The sequence below is a fragment of the Branchiostoma floridae genome, chromosome 11, assembly GCF_000003815.2.
Source record: "Branchiostoma floridae strain S238N-H82 chromosome 11, Bfl_VNyyK, whole genome shotgun sequence".
NCBI classification, from domain to species: domain Eukaryota; kingdom Metazoa; phylum Chordata; class Leptocardii; order Amphioxiformes; family Branchiostomatidae; genus Branchiostoma; species Branchiostoma floridae.
In genome coordinates this window covers 17,139,363-17,166,243 of record NC_049989.1, presented here as the reverse complement: position 1 = coordinate 17,166,243, position 26,881 = coordinate 17,139,363, and the positions used below count along the sequence as shown (strand labels likewise).

Sequence of the window (26,881 nt, the reverse complement as noted above, 5' to 3'; positions counted from 1 at the left end):
GTAAAGTGAGGATTGTACATCTGAGTAGAGTGAGGAAAGTCGTGTAAGGTGCCTTTCCCAAGTTCAAGAATTGTGGCTCTGCATGTGTCTTGTAGAAGACTGTTCAAGATGTTGGGTCTCATGTAGTCTATGGCTCTTCTGAATGTCTCTCGCTGGGGTTTAGAGACTGACATACAGTTGATTGCTTGCACTTTGTCTGGTTGTTTTTGTTGTTTGTTCACGGCGACAGATAAACATCTGGGGCATGTAGGCTTTCCTCTCTTAAGTTATTTGTCATGGCCAGTTGTTAAACCTTTTTTTTCAAGCCTATGAGGTACATACAAGTTGAAAACAAAACACACACTTTATCTTAAAAGTTTATTTCATAATGAATGCACCATTTTGAGGGCAATTTTCGTTTCTTCGCGCACTCGCACTTTGGTCTAGATCTCCAGAGAATGAAATCCATATAATTAAATCTGCAGGGCCTTATGTTACTGCATTGATACATGTAAAGCAGGTGCATCTTGAATGAATGTCTTCTATAAAGTTTGGGAAAAGCATTTTACACGACTTTCCTCACTTAACTCAAGTGTGAACGAGTACCTAGGTGCGACTAGTGGCAGTGACAGGCCATAGGGGCATGTTCGGGCATGACGCACCCGCCATGGCACACGAGTCAGTGGTAGGAGGAACCCCTTGCATCCTTGGTCGCTAACTATGAAATAAGCCGCAATGGTGAGATTTGCCACATGTTCGTTCCCTTAGGCGCCGATATTCTCTCATCATTGATTCGGAAAAAAAGACGGACAGCGATCAAACAGTCGCCGGCGTTTGAACTAACATATGTTAACACTACCACTCAACAGTGGCAACGGCAAACAATGGTAGATTTAATTGCGCAATGCTTACAAAGTGTTCGTGTTTTTAAGTATGTGACGTGCATATCCAGATTTTACACCACACACAATGAGGTGACATAAAAGAGTTTACGAATGTCAAGGAAATTATTCACCTGCTAAATGTTACCGCAAAATCTGATAAGGTAATAACTTAATGAGACGTTTTGAACTGTCAGAGTGTTAGATTGGTTAATGACTTGTCAAGGAGGGTCCAACGCTGGTGACTGGACAGTGTAACTGATAATCACAAGTCGGTCTGAAGGTACAACTTTTGTTTGAACTTTTTATCTGTTCATCAGAAGGGTTATATCTTAAGTGAAGACTGCCTTTTCTCAGAAGTCAGAAGGCAACGGTCACAAAGATAAAGCAAAGATACAGGTTACATTATGGAAGTACAGGTACATTCATAAGCAGTGTTTGAACCTTTGTTTATCCATGGAAAGATGAGATCGGGCTGCAGGACGCTTTTTATTGATGTCATGAATGAACAGACACGACCCTAGCCGAAACTGCTTATTGAATTTGTACACCTGAGTAAAGTGAGGAACGTCGTGTAAGGTGCCTTTCCCAAGTTCAAGAATTGTGGCTCCGCATATGTCTTGTGGTAGACTGTTTCAGATGTTGGGTCCTATATAGGCTTTGGCTCTCCTGAATGTCTCTCGCTGGGGTTTTTAGACAACCAGCTGATTGCTTGGACTTTGACTGGTTGTTCTTGTGCTTTGTTCACGGCAACAGATAAATATCTGGTACATGTAGGCTGGGAGTCTTTGTTTCTGTTAAAGATTCAAAACAGGTGCTATCATTAAAATAAATTTGTTCTATAAACTATATGTCAGTTAGATAACAGTAATTTGTATCTTAAAAGCTACCTGAATTCTGACAGCCTTTGTTTCTGTTAACGATTCAAAACAGGTGCTGTCATTAAAGTAAATGGGCCCCATTGAATCCCATTCTATGCAAACCATACACAAAATTAGTTATTAGCAATGTCGGTAATAATTGCTTTGTGACAGCCTTTATTGTCTTAAGCAGTGGTTTAAAATAAGACGCTACCATTACGATAATGTGTGTTTAGAATGTCGCGCCTGTTGCCAAATGGTATATGAAAAAAACTATTATTTTTTCTGGCGATTTCAAAGCAGAGGCTACAATTAAACTAATGGATACTATTTGTGTCATTGTTTGGTAAATGATATGAACAAACAGAAAAATCTAACAAAGAAATACTCCCGAAACACTTCCGCAACATGATTCTGTCGAGTCTATCCTAAGAACACTAGAAACACCATGAAGGACAGCAGTTCTCCACATGCTACTTTCCAGCACCCCCGATGATTAAATTGTCATTAATCCACCCAATAGCGGGCTCTCTGCGTGTTATGTGTATTTATATATATATATGTTTGTGTGTGTGTGTGTGTGTGTGTGTTTATGTGTTTGTGTGTGTGTATGTCTGAGTGTGCTGACATCGTCGTAATTTTGCGTGTCCAGATTTGAAGACAAAACTAAATGCACTAAGGGGACACAAGCCAACTCACTCTTACCCTAAAGCCACATGGAACTCTAAAATGACTCTTCCATGCGCACCTGTTTACATGTAAACTGAAGGTTTATAAAACGCGGCTACATAATAAGTTTTGCACTACTGCCAGACGAAGTGTTTGAGTTAATGATATGTCCGAGAAGAATTGAGAGTCTGGACAGTGTACTAGGTGATTACAGGTCGCTTAAGGTGTCATTGTTGTATTGCTCCGAGTGGGTACCCTAAAATAGATCCGAACCAAAAAATGAACGGCTGCACGGACGCATGTTTGTAGAGTTGAGAAATTTCCTTTCAGCCAGCGGAAGTGATCTCAAAAGTTAGATTGGTGAAAGCTTGTTTGTAACTGAAGAAATTAGCAGGTAAAGTTTTGCAGCCGCGCGCTAGGTCGGAGGTACACAGTCGTGGTTTCTGAGTGGTGCGGTTGTACACTAGCAGCGAAAATGTGCCTTTTTTGGGTATTGACTAATCGTACTTTGTAATTGCTATAAAAAAGTTCCTAGTACGTATAGTTTACGTTGGCAATTTTTTTCCCACAATATAGGGTAAATGTGCTCGACATAGAATGAAAAATCTGTTGAAATTTCACGTAGCTTCATTATGAACGCGCCCATTTAAACCACGAATTATAACATACAAGTCTATGGGAAGAAGAAACTCATCAATGACACCTTATGTATACAAAATAACCTGCAGGCTGATTTTCATTGAAATCGCTCTTTTTTATAGAACTACATCGTTATTGAACAAGTTTCCACGGGCTTGATTCCCTGCAGTGTACAATCTGAAACTTTTAAAGTCAAGGGTTAACAGATATCTTTCTTGTCAATACGGTATTTGAACCCAATACACTTACATGGCTCCATGAGCCTTGTTTTGTGGTGAATCTTAAGTTAATAAAAAGTTTTGAACCAATTGTACGACAACAGTCTTTGTCAATGGGTTGTAGCCAACACCTACCGTCCTTTGACTGAATGTTGCATGGCCATTGTCTTTGTCAGGGTCCATGTACAATGATGTCGTAATGTTGACGTCACTATGATTGAAGTGTGTGTTCGTTACAAACGACACGTCTGTGATGACGACATTTTGTCACTCTGGTAGAGTCCACTTGACATGGGGAGGTTCTACTTCCCAACATAACTCAGCGTAGGGTCTGGTAGTGGTTAGGTTATATTGTGATGTCGAGATGTAGAAGGTCACCTATAATAAGACATGAAACGATCACGTTATGTCAGTTGTAGCTGAAGCATGCTGGCAAAGATTTTTGTGTTTTGTTCTCGCTTTTCTGCTTCTGATGTATTCCACATATACCTAAACACTCACCTTTGTATCTGTAACCTTTAGATTTAACCATTGTGGCCTTGTCTTGTGGCAAGCGTAATTGATGCCTCCTAGCGGTTCATATCATTTTGCAGCTATTTAGTACCTCTTCTGCAATAGTTTTAGGAACCGCTAGGAGGCAATTTTGCTCCTATGAGACAAAGAATGTCACCCAAGCAGAAATGAAACGATTACGTTATGATAGTGGTGACTGGAATAAGTTGCTGAAAGATTTGTACTTTGCGAAGTGAGTCAAAGCGAACATAGCTAGGTATATATTATCAAACATTGAACTAATTTCTGAATTGCTTAAGTAAGATTAAAAGACGCTATGGCATTAAAGGAAAGAAGAAGTTAACAAAATCTAGCAGTAAGTAGTACCATGGTACCACCATAAGGTTATAGCCTGACTAAAATCGCGCCCCTAGCGGCCGACCCTACGGTTGCCGCCTCCCTAGGGGAGGGGGTCATTAAGCCCAGCCAGCGAGAGCTTGTGTAAACACAGGCTACATATTATTATTAAGGTTATAACTGATTAAAGGTTCGGCCATGTTGATTTGATTATGTTTATGACATCCGCGCGCATATAAATGTCCGACCGTTTTCAAAACACAGTTTTCAACCATGCTATAAATTGGACAAAGCAGCTTTAAATCAAGCACATATATGCTGTAAAGTGAAAAAATTAAGAACAAAAATGAAATCGCTATTGTTCGGTATACTATATTTTGTGAGTTTAGGCATTTGTTTAAATTTCAAACCACCGTACCTTTTTTGTGACGTAGATTACCGTATGGGGTCAAAACTGACCCCATAACGTTTTGTACAAATACACTTTTTTTGGTGACTCTTTTTGTGATTTATATATATGTATAGCTTCATTAATCTATGTAGGACAGTTTGACATGATAAGGTGAGAATAAGTCTAGCTCATTATCATAATTTATGCAAAAGATCATGAGGACCACATTTTGCACTAACGCTATTCGGACCAGGTAAGGTTTTTTTATGCCTGCACCAACTTCAAAGTCACATAGCCCCTGAATAGCTAATGTTAGAGCCACCAAAGTTGGTCCCTTTTCAGAAAATGTTGATAGCAAGCAATTTAAGTGAATAAAAAAAGTTTTAAGGTTTGCTTGGCAAGCTACACTTGTTCACGACATCTTATGAAATTCAACGTAAATTTCATGATTCAATATTTATAATTTATGCTATTTTGATGACGTCATCAGTCAAAATCTAAGATGGCGGCCAATTTAAGCTAAGTTACGTCATGGCGTCGTCATATAACATGATAACGACACGAAAGCTGTTACCTTAATTCCGTTGCACATGTACATCATTCTCTGCAAATTTCGTGATCATACGATAAGTAGTTTAGGCGTGGGTTCCAGAAGTTTGTTTTAAAAAGTGCTGGGGTCAGTTTTGACCCCAATGGACCATACATAAACCTTCTAAGATAACTTAATCAACAATGAGCCAATCTCGGTGAAAACGTATGAGAAGTTATGAGACATGTATAAAAACAAAGTCGTAGAAGGAAATTTGTTTTCAACCAGAAATGTCATAATGGCACATGTTAATATACGTCTGGGGTAAGTTTTGACCCCATACGGTGGTTTGAGGGTTAAACTTTCTGACCACTTATATTTCATAATAAAGGCAACTTGTTTAAGTAAACTTTTTTTTCATTCACACGCTCGCAAGAACAAGGAATAGTCATGTCTTCATACCAGCCTAGGATTCATATGTTCAAAGACTCGTGTTTTCCAATAACTTTCGTAGAGCGTAATTCGTTATCATTAAGCACAGTAGGGGCATCTTTTGTTGATGCTTTTGACGAACACTTGCAGATAGATGTGCAAAGGTTACACCAGGAGGGTCATAAATGTGAACTAGAAAGGCCGACATTTGCTTGGGTGCAAATACAGCATATTTCAGCCATACCCATTCCCACGCAACATTGGACTGTTCCAAGTCACCCCTTCGCAAAAATGGAACATTTTAACAGTAAGTTATTCTCGCCACTGTCAAACTTACGTATCAAAACTAAACGCAAACTGGCCAATTTCCCCGCGTTTTCCGCCAAATGACATTTTCTTGATTGTCTCAACTAACCCTATCAAAGTCAAATTTGCCGAAAATGATTCATATTCAATTGCCATGCGGAATGTTGGTAAATTCAATGACAAAGACTTGTATTCTAACGTTCAATGCACGCGTACCGTCCGCTACCGCTCAAATGACCCTCTGTCTGAACTCCAAATCCTCGCAAACTACAATTTTAAACCGGGAAAAGGGTGACACATCACTTTAAAAAAATTGACAGGAGAAAGAATATACATTACGAACACAATATATTTCATCATGCTACGTATTGCTAACATATAAATAATGCACATATCATCTTCCTATATTCTTTGCAGTACCTTTTATTGAGTAACATAAATTTCAAAATCCTCCCAAATATGCATGGTTGCGTCTACATACACACGTGGCAATGTTAGCCAATCAGCTTCAGTTTTGGAAATTCGCGCTATGTTTGGCAAATGTTGTGTCATTAGTTGTTTTAATACCAATTGGCGACGAAGTGTTCCTTTCTCTTCGCTGATTGGCTGGCGACGCAATTCAATTAATTAGCAGACCGACACCTGCCACCTGTCGCCCAGGGCGGGAGTTATTTCTTTGTTTGCCATATATGGAACGCACTGAACGCCGAGAATGGCCAAAACAAGTCCTGTTAATTCGAGAATGACAAAAAATCCCCAAATATATCATTTTGAAGACGTTTATGCCAAAAATTATACATGTGTCATTTGAATAAGTATCTAGTGCACCCCTTTACCCAAATTTAGGTCATTTGGTTTCAAAACCAGGGTACAGGAGCCAAAGGTGTACGTTTTTGGTCATAAAATGGCCAAATAGTCGCAAAATTAAGCATATTGTTGTACTGTATGCCTAAAGTGTTGATGAATCCATGTGCGCATATGTGCATGGCACTCCTATACTAAATTTCAGATCATTTGGTTTTAAAACCAGGGTACAGGAGCCAAAAGTGTCCTTTTTTGGTTAAAAAAATGACCAAACAATCGCAAAAAATAAGCATTTTGTTGTACTGTACACCAAAAGTGTTATTGAATTTTTATGGGTGGATTATCAAGGCACATCTGTGTCAAATTTCAGCTCATTCGGTTGTAATACCAAGGTAAAGGAGCCAAAAGTGTCCTTTTTTTTGTCAAAAATTGCCCCAAAAATCGCAAAATAAGCATTTTGTTGTACTGTACACCAAAAGTATTATTGGATTTATATGGGGGCATTATCAAGGCACATTTGTGTCAAATTTCAGCTCATTTGGTTGTAATACCAGGGTACAGGGGCCAAAATATACAGTTTTGGTCTAAAATTGACCAAAAAACCTTAATAAAACCTCTTAAGAGACAGATATGAAAAAATGGGAAAAAACGCCCCAGGCTATGGTATTAGCCCACTCTACCATTGTGCCAAATTTCAGGTCATTCGGTTTACGAACGACGGAGATGATTTACTTTGAAAATTTGACAGGAGAAAGAAAGAAAGAAAGCATTACGAATACAATATATTTCACCATACTATGTATGGCTGAAATATAACTAAACAAAACTCATGAATATTCATGTGGTTTGGAAACTCTATTGCCCTATTACACTACATTACCACACAGTACAGTACCAAAATCTGGAGCGTAGAATTTTTTTTTTGGTGGTGATTTTTTCCCTCACTTTTGTAACGTTAAAGATGACATTCAAACTGAATTCAAATAATCGTGTGTCCAACACAAATATCAGTAGCCTAAAAAATAATAAAATTGGAACAAAAGCTGCTGACTGGTTATCAGCACGCCATCATGTGACCGACTAGTTTAGTTGGTTTGCGTAACGTCTCCAGTAACTACCATCTGAATAATTACTGGGTATGTGCAAATAGAGCGCACCAATACCTGTTCCCTCACTTCTGTTGCCAAACACGAGAAGAACAGTTTCACAGTCAACGTCCTGACCAAAAAAAACACAGTAAGTACCAATACCGTAGCAGTTCAACGGCACTTTGTGTCTTGTGTCTCCTCTGTTTATCTATTTGTTTAGATAGAACGTCTATATACCAGACAAACCTTAAAGATTTTCATTGACTTTTTGCCCGTATTGTCATATACCTATCAGCACGGTGTCAACCTAGCCGCGAAATACTCCTCCTTCGAGCTATACTAGCACTACGGAGTGTGGGGCACGCCGTAAACATTTGTTCGTCTCGCCTTTGTTCTTGATGGTCAGGTCGGACTTTTCCTCTTTCTGCCTTCCAAACACTCCTACCTGCGTGGCCAGCCTGTAAGACAACTTCCCAGGCTGTAAGACAACTTCAAAACCCCATGTTAATCCATACTATGGGGACCCAGCTACAGGCGATGAGAGGAACCAGTTCGACAAGTCTTTATGTAAAAGACAAGCATCACCGAGTGCCAACCAGTAGCATTTCGCTGAATACAGTCATATGGAGAGCACTGTCCTATCATTAGTCGACGTGTGTCCTTATATTTCTGGCTAGCAATACACTTTTTGAGGTAAGTCGCTTTTAGTTATATAGAATAATACAGGCAGCTGTTAAAATGGACACCTAGGTGTTTTAACGTCTTACCTGTAGTGGGTATTGTTTGTATTGTATGACCCCAAATTATGATAAATGTAATGAAACGACACCCTCAGTTGGAGACTGAGTCAAGCTACATTTTTTTTTGCTTGCGTGGTAAAGCTTTATTATTTACATGTATGCCAGAAAGTAAGAGCTTTATACAAAGACAAAGAAGATTAGAGGATGTTTAACGTAATTTCCTTACAGCCTATGTATATTGAATTGAACGAACAATGAGCCGTGCTTGAGATGACAAGATTCAGGAAGCAAGCGGGCGCACTAGGTGGGCCCGACGGGCCGACATGCAGCGTGGCCCGGCAGCGCCTCCGGCGTTTATCGGCGTTCTTGATTTCTTCTAAACAAAGACAAAAAGTTGAAATCTGAGTCACGAGGTCTTATAAGCATCTAAATTAATAGTAAGAATTACAATAGATTTTTGTAACGAAATTACTTTGTGATGTAACGAAATGACTTCATGATGTAACGAAAAGAATTTTGTACTGAACAGTATATATGTACAAGCTGCATATCTCGCCAGATATGCTTTATCCAATCACACCGACCTAAGCCCTTACTCTTTTCAATAAGCGTGTTTTTTTTAACATGCTCGAGGTGTGGCTCTCCTCAAACACGGGACCTTGATTTAGCGTCCTTTCCGAAGGATGTCTCTGTCCTAAAATTATCCATAAGGCCATTGTGGCAACTGTTTGTTTCGCCAATCTAGCGCACGTTATATATTCTAGCAGAACTTTGTGTAAAACCCTTGATTAATTTACGTTACTCGGGCGTAGGTTCTACTGTTTCTTTAAGAACTAGATAAAATGATATGCATGTCTGGGCTAAGAATCCTGACTGACGAAAAACAGTACCTTTTATGGAGGCGATTAAAAAAGCGATTTAAATGAAAGCTATGCTACGGAGTTATTTACGCTCAAATTTGAAATATTCTAGAACTAAGAAATCGCAGATTTACTATCACTTTTTGACATTTTTTTGACACTTTTGTGTCACTATTTCATGTTTGCAACGTAACTTGTTGACCTCCCGAATTAGACAACAACAACAACTCCAGGCATCCAGTAGGCACCCTAGGGGGTTGGGTAATTAGTTTTTTTTTCTTTATTCAAAAAACACAAAAACAAGGACAGTGTGGCGCTGCACTCAAGTTTAAAACTTATTTTAACAGCGCCACATAACAAAATACAAATAAATTAATAAACTTAGGTAACTTAGGTCAACATAGGGTAATTAGTTCATCACACTCCGAGCACAGGATACAGGGCAAATCTTCTTCTTTGAAAACACTCATTTTTTCTCACTTAGAATAGGATAAAGTCATGCACTTAGTCTATTTTGTAGAGTATCATTAAGCTGAGGTTACATTCCCTTCAAAGGATTACGTTAAACAAAAACTAAGGTGAAACTGTCATCCGACACCCCACTGTGCAGTCAGGTACACAAGACAGCCGAATAAGCCAGATGGAGGTCCATGTAGGAAGATCACAGTTGGTAGAAATGCTTGTATGATGCACTGATGTTGCAACTTTTACTGAGCCTTGGTATTCAATGCTAAAGGGTAGATTTAGCTTACCATGTAAAGAAATGGCAGGGAAATAAACTTTTTGTATTGTCCAAATATTACGTAGCATAGCTTTCTGTGTAATATGGATAGAAGAAGGACATGATAGAACACGAAATTCTTACAAGTCACGTTTTTTTCAAAATGGTCTAGTGTATTCAATCAATAAAAAGGGATTTTTCATAGATAAATGTAACTAGATATGACAGGATATGTTAGTCTGTCAAGCATTAATCTAGGTCACTCCACTTGTTCTGACCTTGTCAGTCTTCATCTGCTTTAACCATTTCAGAAACTTTGTCAAACAACCTTTCGACACTGGATCCAACTGACTGACGCTTGTAAACATGTAATCCCCGTGGCGGTGAGTATATTCTTTTTTCTGCGACGTTAGAAAGTCTTCGCCGGTGAAGTATTATAGAACACATGGGCAGACGTCACAGTTCAGTGGCTTTTTTGACGGGTTAAAAAAATATAAAGCCCCGACTTAAGATTCTTTGAAAAGGGACATATTTTGACACGTTTTGGTGCCAGTTATTGCTCATGTTAATTTATGCAGAAAATGAGGAGAAGCCACATTTTGCTCTAAAAATCTACAATTCAGCCTAATTTAACAATATTTTTGTCTGGATCAATTTCTAAACGATGACGTTGATGCTTCAATAATAACGATAGAATAATTATATTATTTGAGAAGAAATGATACAATGGTCGTGAAAACTAACGTATCTGTTTTATATCAATTATGAACCATATTCTGTCACCTTAACACGTAACATTTACTCTTGTAAACATCTTTCTTGTGGGTTCATTTTGTAAATTCTGTCGACATATTGTTTCTTCATTAATTGGCAACATTTTCAAATGCATCCACATAATTGATTAGTACTAATTATAATGAAATAGAAGTAAGCATACACCGACTTTTTGATAAAATGATATATTACATGAGAGGAAACAGATGTTTCCACTCTTGTACTATGTCTTTTATCAAATGGTCGGTGTTTTACTCTTCTTAGCAACAATAACTTGTTGAAATAATAGCAAGGATGAGGAACATCTGTTAATTTATTGAAAATCCTTTATATTACGGAATAATTATACTTAATTTGCTGGGGTCATTTTTTACCCAAGTAAGCAAGATAAAAACTATAATGTGTAGGTTATACAATAACTCGTGAAAATTTAGATGTTGTACCACATGTATACAAATTCATAGAAGGGATTTTTCTGCCATGAAAAATGTTGTTATGACAGATTTGAATATTCAGCTGAGATACAAAAAGAGCCCTTGCGGTCGGATTAGGGTTTAAGCATTTACATACCTGATTAACGACTAAGGTTAGAAATATAATTGCAAGAACCTATATCTCTGACAAGAGGTCATTTGTTACCGTACTAGTTCATGTGCCTATGGCCAATGGTAGCATGTTGATTATGTTATGCATGCACGTTCTTAGCATGGGTGTTGCGCATTTTAAAGCACGAAACGATGTGTTAATCTTCAAATACCATTTTTTATTTCTTTATACAGACGACGTCCATGTCATCTTCTTCACATTGTGCTGTGCCTCAAGGAGACAATTTGAATCTGCCAATCAAGTGTTTTTACGGATGAACCCAGATATCAGAGAGTGTGAATATTGCTTCTTCGTGGTTGACGGAGCTACAAATAAACATGCACTTTCGGTACCCTCCTTTTCGCACTTTCGGTAGACCCAAAAAGATCACTCTGACTGTGACCTCGGACCGGTTTATGTCAAATGAACATATTGAACAGAAGACCTGATCTGATCTGATTGCTTGTGACAGAGAGGACAGAGACGATGAAAAAGTAGTTGCGGGTTTAAATTCTCCCAGCCCTTTTCGAAAATCCTACTAAACAGTGTACCATGGACTGCAATGGTTTCCAATGAGCGTGCGTATTGGGTGAGCGAACATTAAGGATTCAAGACTCTCTGGACCTTTTCTTCCAAGGTTAGGGTCACTTACAGCTGGACTAAGACAGAACACGAACTCCTGACAACAATTATGGAAGCAAACGACGTTGAGAGGACAAATGTAACGTCCTCACTAAAGGCAGCTAGAGGCATTTTGCTAACCCTGATGTCGTCCATCTCTATTTCCTTCTGTGCAGAATTCATGGCAAACAAGGATGGCATTCCGAGCTTCCAAATTCTCTTCCTAATGCGACTGACCGAGCTCCTAGCACTTGTACCTATTCTAGCATTCTGTCGGCCTAGGTTAACGGGCAAAAACAGACGTGAGAACATTATGTTGTTCATTTTCGTGATTGTTTCAAATGCAGCTAACATTTTGCACTTCTTGTCTTTTACCTACACAGTTCCTGGCATTTCGTTTGGTATCATACAAGGTTCGATGCCTTTCTTTGTCGCATGTATCGGTTTTTTGGTCTTGAAAGAATCTCTGGGTATTCCAGACGTCTGTGCAATTCTAATTAGCGTAACTGGCGTTGTTCTGTTGTCGGTAGGTATGACACAGGTAGGCACATCGTCCACTAAGCTACTCGTATTGTCAATCGTCATTCCTGTACTTGCTTCTTTGGTCTTTGCACCGGATATGGTTATTATGCGGTACCTTACAGGCACGCTAGGGGTGCCAATAGTTACAGCTTTGCTGTATCAAACTTTATTCGGGACGGCAGTGCTACTTGCTATAACCTATTCAGTAGAGACTCCAGTCTGGACAATGGCGACGCGTACAGCATTATACGTGGTAGGAGTCGGGGTGAGCAAATTCGTTGCCAACTTTACTATATTGTCAGCCTTGAAAGTGGTGAAGGCATACATCTCGACATCAGTCCGCATGTTTGCCATACCCTTCTCGCTACTGCTGGATTACTTGTTGATGCAGAAAGTACCGAACTCCCTCCAGGCGGCAGGCGTGGTGTTGGTGATGCTGGGAATAGTGTTGATTAGCGTGTACACATGGTGGAGTCATCGAAGGGTGGATCTCCAAAGGACTCTCCTTAAAGAACTCCAGTTTGATACTAACGAAAAATAATGCAAATTTAAGACAAATGCATACAGAACAAGACTGCTATGGCCTACGTCACCTTTCTACCTGTTGCTTGACATTGTTGTTTACGAATCTAAAAAATCAGTTGTTTTTGGTATGTTTTGTATTCTTATTGTCTTTCATATAGTACTTTTTGTTCCCCAAAACTCTGTTCTGATCAATATTTGACCCATTGCGTCACACTATAAGATCGCCAGGTGTCCACTATGAGCTCAAGTTGGTTAAGCAATGTACAGTAGAAGGCAGTTAATTGCACAACTGATTACCGCAAACTTTTTTTTATTGAACGGAATCCCTAAACCCCAAACCGGTGCTGTCTAGCTGGATAATTTCGCATTGTTGCACAACCCGAATAATTGTACGAAATACACTGACAAAGGGGTGTGTATTTAAACGGCTTCTACTGCACATATATATACCTTGACATTTGATTTGATTCCTTAAGCTGTATACAACTTGTAGCCGGACCTGCCCAAGGCTACTACAAAGAACAATAGATAATATATGATAGCATCATGTGAACGAGACACATGGGACATATCACAAAGGACTGTGTATTAGGCCCATCACCTCCAACCAGGACCCACTAGAAACTAACGAGAAGGCCGTGGCCTGGCTGCAGTACTGGCACGGAACGATAGGATGATGATGTAAAAGAGACATAATTTGAATACTCAATTGACTGTTTTTTTTTACTAGTTCTAATGTGTGTAAACGTGGATGTACAGAATATAAAACATCGGTGACACATCAGCAGTTCCGAACCTGTTACCTCTGGGGTCTGGGTCAAACACCATACCGATTATGGTGCACGATGCCACTGTGATACTTCTGTGATTATTGTCGGAGATGGTATTACTAAGGTTATGGAAGAGCAGTTGTATTTGATTTTTAAATTTACAGTTGATATATTTTAGAGAAATTCCTTTTGCAATTCATCATTGCCATCGTTCGTTGCACCAATGATATAATTCAATGAATGAATGACCTTTATGCTCTAACAGGCTAAGTACAGGTCGTATCGCTAGTGATAAGGTACAATTTTGACAAAAAGGGTATCTTATCATCTCTACATATGCTAATACATTCAAGTATGTATATGAAGACAATGTTATATTGTGCCAATGTAATCAATACATTATATGGTGGACAATAAATTACATTGACAGATATTGAAAATATATCTTAATCTCCTATCTCGATAATATAATTCTTAGGTGCATCCGAGCGCAGATAGTTTCATTTCGATGTGCGGTTGTTTTTCGATCCATTCTGACACAATTGAAGAAATGCATGTGATGGCACTCAATTTTGCCATACATATTTATTTACCATAGTTTATTGCCCAAACCTGCGTTGATCTGACAGCAATACATAATACTAAGGGATTACGAATGTTTTTGTGTGATGAATGTCGGGGCGGTGTGTATTGCTGTATTTATCATAATCTTGAGTGTTAATTATATTTAGAGCCAAATGTAATTTTTCATGGAATATTTCAAAGGTATATGAAGGTCACACGTTGGTAATTTCCATGGCAATTCTAAAGGTTTATCAAGGTCACACACACAAACACACAGTGTTCAAAATCCATTTTTTTTGTTTCACGCAAAATGTATGGATGGTGGGCAAGCCAAACATGCACCCAACAACATCTTGGCAACACATGATATAATCTTGTACTCTCAACAAGCCGGCAGAATAGAATATTGTCCCGGCCACTCTTCTCCGGCTCGGCGTTGTAGATGTTTTTTTTTTAAATGTTCAAGCTAGGAGCTTAGAATTAAAGCTACATGAAGGCATGCAATCAGGGCATACATGGCCGTTAATAAATTATGTAACATTTCCTGTCTACCTACGGTATATGGATTTTGCTATCAGTTTACCTGAGCTGACCCAATCATTTCCCTGATCCCAGCTTCCTATTAGTTGACCTCAGCTGACCCAACCATCCCCCTGATTTCATCTTCCTAGGACATGACCCAAATTCCATTTCACATTCATCGAGGCTAACATTCCATAGATGCCTGTGGAACATTCCTGTGGAAACAAGCCTGTGCAATCCCTATAAATTTTGCAGACTGAACATAATATATACTATTTGGCTCGCTCCTGAGGCGTCGCCAAAAAGAAAACAAACAGCTAACAAAAAACTTGATCCGTTCTAATTATACTTCACAAGTATAACCTCAGCGTTCACTGTCATTTACCAAGTATTGATGAAATTTGAGTGAAAATAAGCTTGTTATACTTTTCATCATGATATTTCGGCCATCTTGGATTTTTACCAATTACGTCATCTCATTAACATAATCTATGAATATCTAATTATAAATGTTAAAGTAAGATGTGTTAGATATTAAAGACATATGAAAAGAAGCTAAGTTTAGCAATAAAATCTTAAAATCCCATTGTTTAAACCAAATTTAGTGATTTTTGTAAAATTTGCCTTTCAGAAACCCGTTGCCATGGCAACACGAAAAATCATAAACTTACCCATTTTTTATTAAATTGTTGCCAACAATATTTCAGGAAAACTCACTAAGTTTGGTTGTTCTAGCCCAAACCATTTGGGAGCTATTGGAGGTCAAAGTTGGCGCAGGCACTTTTAGCCCTCCCCCCCAGTCTGGATAGGGTTAAAGGTTCGACCATGTTGATTTCATTTTTTTTTATGTGGATGTCATCCGCGCGCATATAAATGTTCGGCCGTTTTCAAAACAAAGTTTTCAACCACACTGTAAATCGAACAAAGTAATTTTGAAATTAAGAACCAAAATAGAATCTCTATTGTTCGGTATACTATATTTTGTGAGTTTAGGCATTTGTTTAACCTTTCTTACCACTTATATTTCATAATGAAGGCAACTTGTTTAACTAAACTTGTTTTTTCATTCACACGCTCGCAAGAACAAGAAATAGTCATGCCTTCAAATACCAGGCTGGGATTCATATGTTCAAAAACTCGTGTTTTCCAAAAACTTTCGTGGAACGTAATTTTTTATCATCAAGCACAGTAGGGGCATCTTCTGTTGATGCTTTTGACGAACACTTGCAGATAGATGTGCAAAGGTTACACCAGGATGGTCATAAATGTGCACCAGATTAACTAGCACACTCTTCTTCTTTCAAAACTTTCGTAACTATTTTTTAAACGAACCACAAAACTGCAAGAAACTACTGATGCGCGCTCACAACATCTTCCCCAATATCAAACTCCAAAACATGATTCCTACCTAAAACAATATCTGCATTTTTCATGCAGGTGAAACATGTCTTAAAAACTGCAAACTACACCGATGACCCTCATCATTATGAAACCTTACATCAGGAAAGTTTTTACCCAAACCTAGAAGATTATCCTATAAATCACAAGAAGACCACCCAAACTCCCATAAGTGTGTCCAAACCGCTGTTGAGTTCTACACGATGGAATCTGGCAAGATGATGTCAGGACCGGGAACGTCGTTCCCAGTTTCTCTGCAGACGTGAGAGAGGTACTCTCGTTCCCATTCCCCAATCCATGCAGGTGAGGTGCAGGGCGCCCACTTCTCACCAGGTTCGTTTGATCTGTGGTGTAAAATACAAACTCTTATGTCACTTGGTATAGCTGTACTGAGAGACTATTGTTAGAATGGACAGAGTACCAGCGTATATTGGTATCACTACGTATGAAATAGCTTATGTCATCCAATATAAAATATAGGCCGTTGAATTTCAGTTTTTTTTTTCGTTTCAAAATGACTGATGTTTTTAGGTAAGTTCACAACAAGTAAATTTTATGGATGGCATCCTCTGCAGGCTGCAAAAATAGTGAAATATGTCGAAAAAAGATGGGAAAAATGGCTACATTTTCAAAATAGACACAATAAATGTTGTAACAAGGATGAATAAAAGGGTCAAATATGGTATCACGGCTAGCAAGGCATTCATTCCTATATTCAAAAAGTAGTAAAAGTGACACTAGTGTAGAACTACACTCATGTCTTTCATATTGGTGGCACTTTTACAACTACCCAACGTGTTTCGCTTCTAAAGCTACAGTCTTAGATATAGGACTAGTGCCACTTCTGCAAGTGCAATTATTAGGCTACAACACAGCATATTTGCTTATCTGGTGATTTTTCATTATGTTGCAATTGACCATCTCCAAAGAAGATGAAGGAATCAAGCAAAAAGTAATGAGCGCGCTGATGTCATCCACAAAATTTACTTGCTACGGCCCAAAATAAAATATTATTGCACCTGTGACTTAAGAATGTTCCAGACTGGCTGTCTTCCACGAAAACCCTTTTCACTCTGTTCCTTTCCTCTTCCTGGTTCTCAGGATCCCACTCTATCCCAAGCTTCTTCATGATCAGCCCCAGTGTTCCTTGTTTGTCCCTCACTAAGGCTGTGTAGTAGACCGTGGCATGGAAAAAATACCCTGGGTACTTCTGTTGTAATTCTACAGCGCGTTTTATGGCACCAAGCCAGCGTGCCACCACGCAATGGTAGTAGGACCCGTGATAGCGAACTGTGGAGGACTTCAGGTAATCTACAAATATTCTGAAGTCTTGAGGGACCGCCGGCACCCACCTCCACAAGCCAAGTCGAACGGCAAACCTGGCAGTCTTGTACACGAGTTGGTATCTGTACCAAAGTCGTGTCCAAGACTCATAGAACTCTAAGCCGTTTCTGTACAGAAACACGGTTTTAGCGGTGGGAAAGGCGCGGTGCATAGTATCAGCGGCTAGAACAGGTCGCCCCTGTAATTTATAGAAAATGATGGAGCGATGGCGGTGGTCTGATGTGACCAGGTTGTAGTTTAACATGGAGACAACGTTTTTCAGCAGCGCCACGGAAGTTGCGTCGTTCATGACAATTGCAGGGACTTGTGCAGTATGGTACGAAGAGGAGTTTTCGCTATGACGCCCGGAACGAACTATTTCCAGGCAGATGGTATCAAGCACCTCCGGTTCACTGCAGGCTTGTGCGACCGATGTGGCTTCAACTGCCCGGGTCAGAAGGGTAGAGCCACAACGAGCTGTAACGGACAAATATGTCAACATTTCAACTAATTTTCAACGGCTACAATCCCTCAGCAACGAACTTTTAAAGTAACCTTTAATAGATTGAAAGTAATCATATTTAGGCTCCTCGCATTATATCCTCAGCACATGCATAAATTCTCTTGTCTTTTTTTAACCAGGTTGGACTTCTAAAGGACCCTATTCTAGGGGAAGGGGTTGTACTAATACCTCCATGGAGCCAGCTCCAAGGAGGTATTAGTACAACCTTGCACCGAACCTACTAGCCCCATGAAGCCAGTTCTACGCGCTTTGAAGAAATAGACACGTTTCACGTCACGTTCCAGAGAGATTTATTTTTCGCTATTCTGGTAAACAATAAAAAATATCCGTAGAGCCAGCTCTACGCACCTTTAATGCATACAATTAGATCTCATCGCAACAGGAAAAATCTTAGTCGGCCTTGGAGCTACAAACAAGCTTCGTTGAGCCAGCTCCACGCAATCTAAATGCATAAAATTGGTTCGCGTCACCATCAGAAAAAATCTTAGTTGGTCATTGAGTCGCCTTGGTCAACACAAACAGCATCGTAGAGCTGGCTCCACGCACTTTGAAGGAATATAATCGGTTCACATCACCGCAGAAAAAAATCTAAGTTAGCTATGGAGTTTGTTTATTGTTTACAAGAAATCGTATTATCACTTGTATAGTATCCAAAGTGCGTAGAGGTGAAAGAACGCGGGCCTTGGCTGTGCGGGCTTCTTTATTGTTTGCAAACATAGCGATCTATAAATTCCTCTTGAAGGCCGCCATTATGCGTATTCTCACATGTTCTCGAACGATCTCGCAATATCCCCGCAAAAGCGCGATTGCATCATTCTTCGAACATAGAACTAAGCGATCTCGAACAGGGCTCTTAATCCTATCCAGGCTGGGGGGGGGGGGGGGGTTAAAAGTGCCTGCGGCAACTTTGACCTCTTATAGCTCCCAAATGGCTTGTGCTAGAACAACCAAATTTGGTGAGTTTTTCTAAAATATTGTTGGAAACAATTTGAAAAGAAAATTGAGTAAATTCATAAATTTTCGTTTCGGGTTTCTGAACGCCAAATTTTACAAAGATCGCTAATTTTGGTTTAAACAATGGGATTTTGATATTTTCTTCCTAAACTAAACTTCTTTTCATATATCTTTAATGTCTAACACATCTTAGTTGAACATTTATAATCAAATATTCATAAGTTATGCTCATGAGATGACATAATTGCTCAAAATCCAAGATGGCCGCCAATATCATTATGAAAAGTATAACCAGCTTATTTTCACTCGGATTTCATCACTACTTGGTATTTTCTTACACAAAACATTGATGTGAACGTTTTTCCATCCATTTTCATTGGGTTTTAGCGTTATATGTTGAAAAAAATATATCTCAAGACATTGTAGGTTAATAATCCAAGATGGCGGATAGCTAAACTACAGATGACGACATTGTATGGCGTCATTTGACGTCATTTTGACGTCGTTGCATCAGGAGAAGACTTTATTGGTAACTTTTTGAGTGATACATTTAGGCATTATTGGAATTCCCAGTTTTGGCCAAAAAAATCATTTAATGACGTCATAATGACGTCATATTACGTCATAAAGATATAAAAAAAACTCAGGTATTATGAAACTTGACGAGCATAACATCACCTGCAAATTTGGTGATCGTACAGTAAGCCGTTTTGAAAATACGAGTCCAGGGAATGCCCAAAAAGCCCAGTCTGGATAGGGTTAAAACACATGGCGTGAACCAATTGTATGCATTGAAAGTGAACCATAAAATTTGCTTGAAGGTGACGTGAAACGTGACTATGTATTCAAAGTGCGTGAAGCTGGTAGGTTGGGCGTAGGGTTGTATTGATACCTCCATGGATGTATTAGTACAACCCCTAAAAGAGTGTTGAACTAAATTTCAAATACAAAATTCGGTGTTTTATTACTTCTGAAGTGATATAAACGTCTATGTTAAGTGGATAATACACGTGTGTTATGATCATTGCTGCTGACAATAATTGCTAACTAGATATTGAGCTCCATACCTGTCATGTACACAAACACCTCCTGCACATGCGCAATCCTGTCGGAAATAGCGTCCACAACAGCCTGGAGATGTTCGAATGGAATTACAAGAACTTCAGTAGCGTTCCGTCTCTGGGCCTGGACAAGAGGCAGAATTAAATGAAGATAAAACGATATATTACTTGACAGAACCTTCATGTATTTTAAACCATGCGTGCTTATGGAAATTATATTACTAGTACCATTTACCCAGTAACTTCTATGTTGGTCAAACCATGACTTTAATAAGGGAATGTTGATTTGAACATATGGATGATATCCACGCACGCATCACTTTTCGAAAAAGATATAGAGTCCATTCCAAGACACCATGAGGTTTGACATTGTCATCATTTACAGATGTTTTCAATTCTTTTCAATTATAAGTCTAGGATATTTGATACTTTGGAAATATTTTGAATGATATTTCAACTTTCTAAAATGTTTTCCTGGTTGTGTAAAACCTTTAAAATATTCATGATGTGGAACAGAATACTTCTAACAGATTGTAAATAATGGTAACAGCATTTTGCCATTATTTACCATTTTCTACCATTTTTTTGTAACAGTGGCTGGGAAAAAGCAATTCACACATCCTTGCAAAGTATAGTTGGGTGTAATACAGCAATGGTTCACCACAAAGGACCCACCAGTGCCCAACAGTGAAATCTAAAAATATACTGAGGCTGACAAAACTTTTCTTGGGGCAATAAACTAATTCTACCATTTGGCCAGGTTTACCATTTTTTGTAAATATTTCTAAAAAAAAGAAAGAACCCTGCAGGTGTTTGCAAATTACTGTAAATAAAGAGATTTTTGTGCGATCTCTTTCAAAATGTTTCCAAAGTATTAAAAGGAATTCAAATAGATTCAAATTTCCATATTAATTTTTTTGGAAAAAATTATAACTACTGGGGTTTAGATATTCTTTTATTTTCTACCATTTTTTTGTAACAGTGGCTGGGAAAAAGCAATTCACACATCCTTGCAAAGTATAGTTGGGTGTAATACAGCAATGGTTCACCACAAAGGACCCACCAGTGCCCAACAGTGAAATCTAAAAATATACTGAGGCTGACAAAACTTTTCTTGGGGCAATAAACTAATTCTACCATTTGGCCAGGTTTACCATTTTTTGTAAATATTTCTAAAAAAAAGAAAGAACCCTGCAGGTGTTTGCAAATTACTGTAAATAAAGAGATTTTTGTGCGATCTCTTTCAAAATGTTTCCAAAGTATTAAAAGGAATTCAAATAGATTCAAATTTCCATATTAATTTTTTTGGAAAAAATTATAACTACTGGGGTTTAGATATTCTTTTATTTAAAATAATTCTAACTTTTTCCAATTATTGTTTAAAAACCCTCATGGTGACTTGGAATGGACTCTATCATGGTCAACGTCGATTCCAGATTCCAAGGTTAAAACGGAAGATGTGAAAACACAAATGAAGAATCTATTGTTCGGTATTCGATACTCTTTGTGTTTGGTCATTTGTTCAGCCTGTAACGTTAGACTTCATAATGAAGGCAACTTTTTTCTGTCAATTCTGACGTCTATTCCGCACTTGAATGCCCGAGTGATGAAAACAGTAGTTTGAATAAGAATTAACTATTTGATGCCAAGAAACTGGAGCTAGATACGTTATCTATTTCAACGTGTAATCTAAACGGGATATTTGTAGAATAAATATGGCATAAATATCATTGAATAATTACCAAAAGCGGTACTAGACCTTTCTAAAATACGGCTCATGCAAAGAAACCCAAAGATGTTTTAAAAGTGAATAAACGTATATAAATAAATGGTTTAAAGGGCTTGACGAACATTCAGCCGGATTTCCAGTTTTTAAGGAGGGGGGGGGGGGCTTTCGTAGTTTTGCCTTTCGTAGTTAAGATGTAACGTTAATAGTGTCATGTAAAATAAACGTTATTAAGTCGTGCGTACCTCACGAAAGAATGCATGTTTTTTCATGTCCGTGCCGTCCGTTGGTTTGATGAGCACAACTGCCTCTTGTTCCCAGTCTACGCTGTACACAGAAAACTCGTTCCCATGGCTGGTGAAGAACGCGGGTACGTCATGTACTGGCACGATTTTCCCGATCGGAGAGAAATCTTCAAGTGAGTTGAGGGCCAGCTGAATTTTCTTCTTTTTTGGCGACACCTTCTGGGTGTATGCACAATTCTGTTTTACCTGGAAATACAAAACTTGAAAAGCTCACCGCCTGTCTCTGTTTAGCTCTTTGTATATCTGTCTGGCTGTTTTCTCTACTAGGCGTTAACATACTGAAAAATCATCAAAGCTGACTGCCCATTATTTACTACATTAAATTGTCTTTCTTTGTCCATGTATTTTGTAAACATTGTGTTCGGAGAATTATAAGGTGAGAATGAGGTGAAGTATGATATTATAACCATTGGAATGTATAGCCGAGCATGCGGTGTGTTAATTAAGGGATTATTTAATACTACTTCCCTGGTCTTTTTTTTTTATACAAAAAATCGAACATTACATTTAATAACACTGGTCATTTTGGGTTTAGATATTGCCATATAGACGTGGAGAATTCACCATAGGACGAAACATCCATCACCAGGACGAAACATCAAAAGCACTACGAAAGGACTAGATGACGAACCGACAAATAAACGAAAAAAAAAGAAAACGATACAGATACAGAAGTATTTGATTAACACAATGTAAATTAATGGCAGCTCTGACTTCAACTTATACATGTAACTCACTCTACTCTAGTAGCGGATAAATGACAAATTGACTGGATTTAAAAAATAATAACGATATGAAGCATGTGCTTTATTGATAGAAACATTTAGATACTTGTGCAATTTCAGTTGTTCCTACATTAGTTTCATGAGCTCGCGTATCAGTTATCTTAAAATTAACTCAGTGTCTCAAGAAAAATAAACAAATAGAGTTCCACGAACACATATCTTCGCCAAACAAACCAGGTTTGTTAATATGTAGAATGATGTCTGGAGACATAAAATTTTACTCATTACATTTTATTTCATCTCACTTGATAAAGTCACACAAGCTCGCATCTACTAGAGTTCGACTACCTCATCCCTTTATGAATTGTCATCATTTGCATATTTAATATGCATTGGAATTTTTCTCTTTCTCAGCTATATATATTTATATATGCCACGTTTTAAACTTCTGCCATGGAATGCAATGGATTTATAAACTTCAGTCATTAATTATGCAAATTATCTGTTGATTTGCATAATTGATATTCCGTTGTTAAGTCATTACTTGGGCCATTTACATTTCAAAAATCACGACAATCCATCAACACGTCCTCGAGTTATTCTCGTCCAAAGTTTAAAAGGAAAACGGCACCTGCAGTTCTAAAAAATGCCCTTTGGGAGCCAAAACTTACAGCACTCTGCCTCTCTGCCTCAAGGGCTTTCTACCACTCCAAATTCACGACCACAGCATGTCTACATCGTTAAATATAAAACAAGTGCTTTAAAAAAAGCTGTACCTTGCCGGGTAGTAGGGATTTCGTCAGGAAAAGGTACCTCGGCGCTTCACCAGTGTTCATCAGTTAAGATGAGGATCACATCAAAACAAGACCACAATATCACATTTCCTAACCATCCCATCCAATCCCGTCATACAACTCACTAATCCTTCATGCTTGTGGCTCTTGCCGTCCTGCCGTTTCCGACAAGAGCACAAGATCACATTTCCTAACCATCCCATCCAATCCCGTCATACAACACACTAATCCTTCATGCTTGTGACTCTTGCCGTCCTGCCGTTTCCGACAAGAGCACAAGATCACATTTCCTAACCATCCCATCCAATCCCGTCATACAACTCACTAATCCTTCATGCTTGTGGCTCTTGCCGTCCTGCCGTCTCCGACAAGAGCACAAGATCACATTTCCTAACCATCCCATCCAATCCCGTCATACAACACACTAATCCTTCATGCTTGTGGCTCTTGCCGTCCTGCCGTTTCCGACAAGAGCACAAGATCACATCTCCTAGCCTTGTTCATCACGTCACCATACAACACACTAATCCGTCAGATCCAAAATGGCACCACCCTTCCCGTCATACACCACAAAACAAAATTGCGGCGCCTATTAATGCCAGCAAAAACAGAACAGGTTTTGCTACCGCAAACCTGTAATAATCAGAGACAACCACAGGGTTCCACATGTCGCCCCCCTCCCACCCCAATTCTTGTACGGGAAAGCTTTAGTGACTTCTCCAGCTGCCAATCCAGTCTCAAATCTATTTTTCACACAATACAAACTCTATCAAGGACATTCATAGTCACAAATGTCTTTAAAATGTACTTACCTGGCTACTTGCCCCGAAGTTTGCGGCTATTTTTTGTTTCATGTTGTTGCAATGTAAGAGCGACACCTAGCAACTGTAGTATGAAATGCAGCAAAAATGTGTAGGGAAATTTACCTCATTAACATAATCTATGTCAGATAAATTATTGGCACAATAAACCGGTATTGTAAAACTTTTTGACCCACAATGAGTATGCATTATTCTTTATTACAAAATAAATTGCTTCTGATGCAATTTTTGATATATCTTTATGATAAACATGGGTTAAAGCGTAGATTTATTTACGCTGGACCACATACGTCTTAAATACAGTTTTAATACTGGCCTGCAATGTACCCTTGTCTAACTAAGCCATAAAATTGGGCAAAGAGAAAAGGGCCTTTTGAAGGGCCTTTGGAAGGGCTGGGTTAACATTGAACCATTGATTGAACCATTGAACCATGTAAAGATCGGGCCTCATTACCTTGCCGGGCTAAGGCCCGGCAAGGTAAAAAATGGAGGTTTCGCTGCAGTACTTAGCAAGCCGCTAGGGGGCCATTTTCGAACTTGACCTCCATTTTCCCAACCCCTACCTAACTACCAAATATCATCAGCATACACCGAGGTCTTCCTGAGTTATAGTGTTTACAGACGAAAGGACAAACAGACGCACAAGCCTAAAACATAGCCTTAGCCATTCTGGCAAGAAAAATTATAGTTGTTACTCGTCCTCCTACAAGGCTATTGTATATTTGACGAACAGACGCAAACCTTTGGCCAAGATGGCTGGTGGGTAAATCGTCGGTAGACCATGTACGAGGCACCTGCTGCAAGAGCGCTGATCAGGGTTGCTGCTGTGGCCGGTACGGTGAGGAACTCCATGTGGGGACTTTAGATCGCGACCTCTCTGTCAATATGTAATGGCTGCCTGTAATGTAACAAAGTGTCGCATTCAAGGGTATGATCTTCCCACAAGATAAGAGGGTTTGTCCAAACTAGAGGCTTGTTTTATGTACATGTTGATGTCAGCAAATGCCCTCATATTTGCGTTATCGCCTTCGCTAGAAGTTTGTTCGCACGCGCATGCGTGTGTGTGGGGTGGGGTAGCCAAAAGAACGGGCACAAATATCTTTCAGTGATAATGTCTAGAATATACTACAAATTCCCCCAAAAAGAGAAGAATTTTCATCCTGACTCCATTCCAGCTCATTCTTGCTTAGAGTTGTCTTTAGGAGAGCGTACTTCGGGATGTTGTTGTTAAACTGACTCTACCGCAAAAAAAAAACGTCTAGATTTGAATTCTAAGCAGTTAAGCCCACCGTCGTCCAACCCCGCCCAATATCGATAGCATATCAGTCGGTAATGGCGTCGCTTCAATGGCACTAGTATGTGAGGTAACATTCGAAACATTTTCATAGCGACAGAAGGAAGTATCTAGTTTTTGTACAATGAACATGCTTCTACCTGTGATCCAAAATTGACGAAAATGTCAAAGATGCTTCAGCCCTGACCCGGCACTCAATAACTAGTCTAACCGGTTTGTTCACTGATCCTGTTCTGAGGCAAAACTGAAATGTCAAAGGTCGAGGTCGGTAACGTTATGGTTCCATCCCATTTCACGAGAAGCTGAATGCCGGTGTGACAGCGATCTCGCCCCCCCGGGGGGCGAGATCACTAGCGTTTTCGCCCCCCTTTAGCGTTTTCGCCCCCCCCCCCCCCAAGAGCAGCTGGTTACTACATATTACAGGTGCTCAACCTGGTACTATACTGCACCTGGGGAGTAACGTGTATGGTGTGTTACCTGGTACCTTATGGCACCTTATTACCGTACCGTAAGATGCCTGCCATACCTCGAAAGTCGATACTATATTGTTCGGTGCAAACATGACATTGAAATGAAAAAGACAATTTTTGCAGCTGAGGTGGCATAAAACAGTGCTACTGCGAACGTATAAATCAGCACCGTCTATGGTACGGAATACGTCAGCTATATGTTTTCAATTTGTCACAGTGTTTTCTTTCTTGTGCTGGAAACATTTCCAAAGCACTAACAAAAACACACGTGAATAATAGTTTCTCATTATAAACACTATCTACGCGCAAGTTGATATAGCTGTTGCTAAATGCTACACAAACACTGGTAAAGTACCAGTCTTAAGAAACACGGGTAAATGCATCAGTTCCTAAATACTAGAAAAAACATCCCTTGGCCAGGTGCATATACCAAAATGTGCGTTATTCTAATTAATACCTAATATTTGCATAATTAATAAAGACATTACATAGTTCTTTTGTGGTCACTTCATGGTAGAGACTTCATATTGGAGATATATAGGTTGTTTGAGGACAGGTGAATACAATGAAATACATCTTATGTCAAGACTCAGGTATATGCAATAATGGGAATACAAGGGACCCAACCCTCCTTGTCT

The 26,881-nt window shown here is 39.0% G+C and overlaps 2 protein-coding genes across 5 annotated transcripts; one reads left to right on the top strand and one right to left on the bottom strand.

Moving 5' to 3' along the window:
* Window positions 1-7,677: 7,677 nt before the first annotated feature.
* Window positions 7,678-14,412, top strand: LOC118426383. 4 transcript variants are annotated; one of them, XM_035835738.1, is made up of 4 exons: window positions 7,678-7,793; window positions 8,174-8,338; window positions 10,278-10,349; window positions 11,520-14,412. In XM_035835738.1, the coding sequence occupies exon 4, from the start codon at window positions 12,017-12,019 to the stop codon at window positions 13,007-13,009; it is 993 nt and encodes a 330-aa protein (XP_035691631.1). In that variant the 5' UTR covers window positions 7,678-7,793; window positions 8,174-8,338; window positions 10,278-10,349; window positions 11,520-12,016; the 3' UTR covers window positions 13,010-14,412. The 4 variants fall into 4 exon arrangements, with proteins under 4 accessions (XP_035691631.1, XP_035691630.1, XP_035691627.1 ...); XM_035835737.1 differs by having other exon boundaries at window positions 8,103-8,338; XM_035835734.1 differs by having other exon boundaries at window positions 8,052-8,338.
* A 1,728-nt stretch (window positions 14,413-16,140) lies between these two features.
* Window positions 16,141-26,018, bottom strand: LOC118425460. Its single transcript, XM_035834279.1, has 6 exons — window positions 25,914-26,018; window positions 25,221-25,377; window positions 22,080-22,325; window positions 20,115-20,232; window positions 17,267-18,047; window positions 16,141-16,591 (listed from the first exon to the last, which is right to left on the bottom strand). Exons 2-6 carry the CDS (start codon window positions 25,329-25,331, stop codon window positions 16,444-16,446), a joined length of 1,404 nt encoding a protein of 467 aa, XP_035690172.1. The 5' UTR covers window positions 25,332-25,377; window positions 25,914-26,018; the 3' UTR covers window positions 16,141-16,443.
* Window positions 26,019-26,881: the final 863 nt, after the last annotated feature.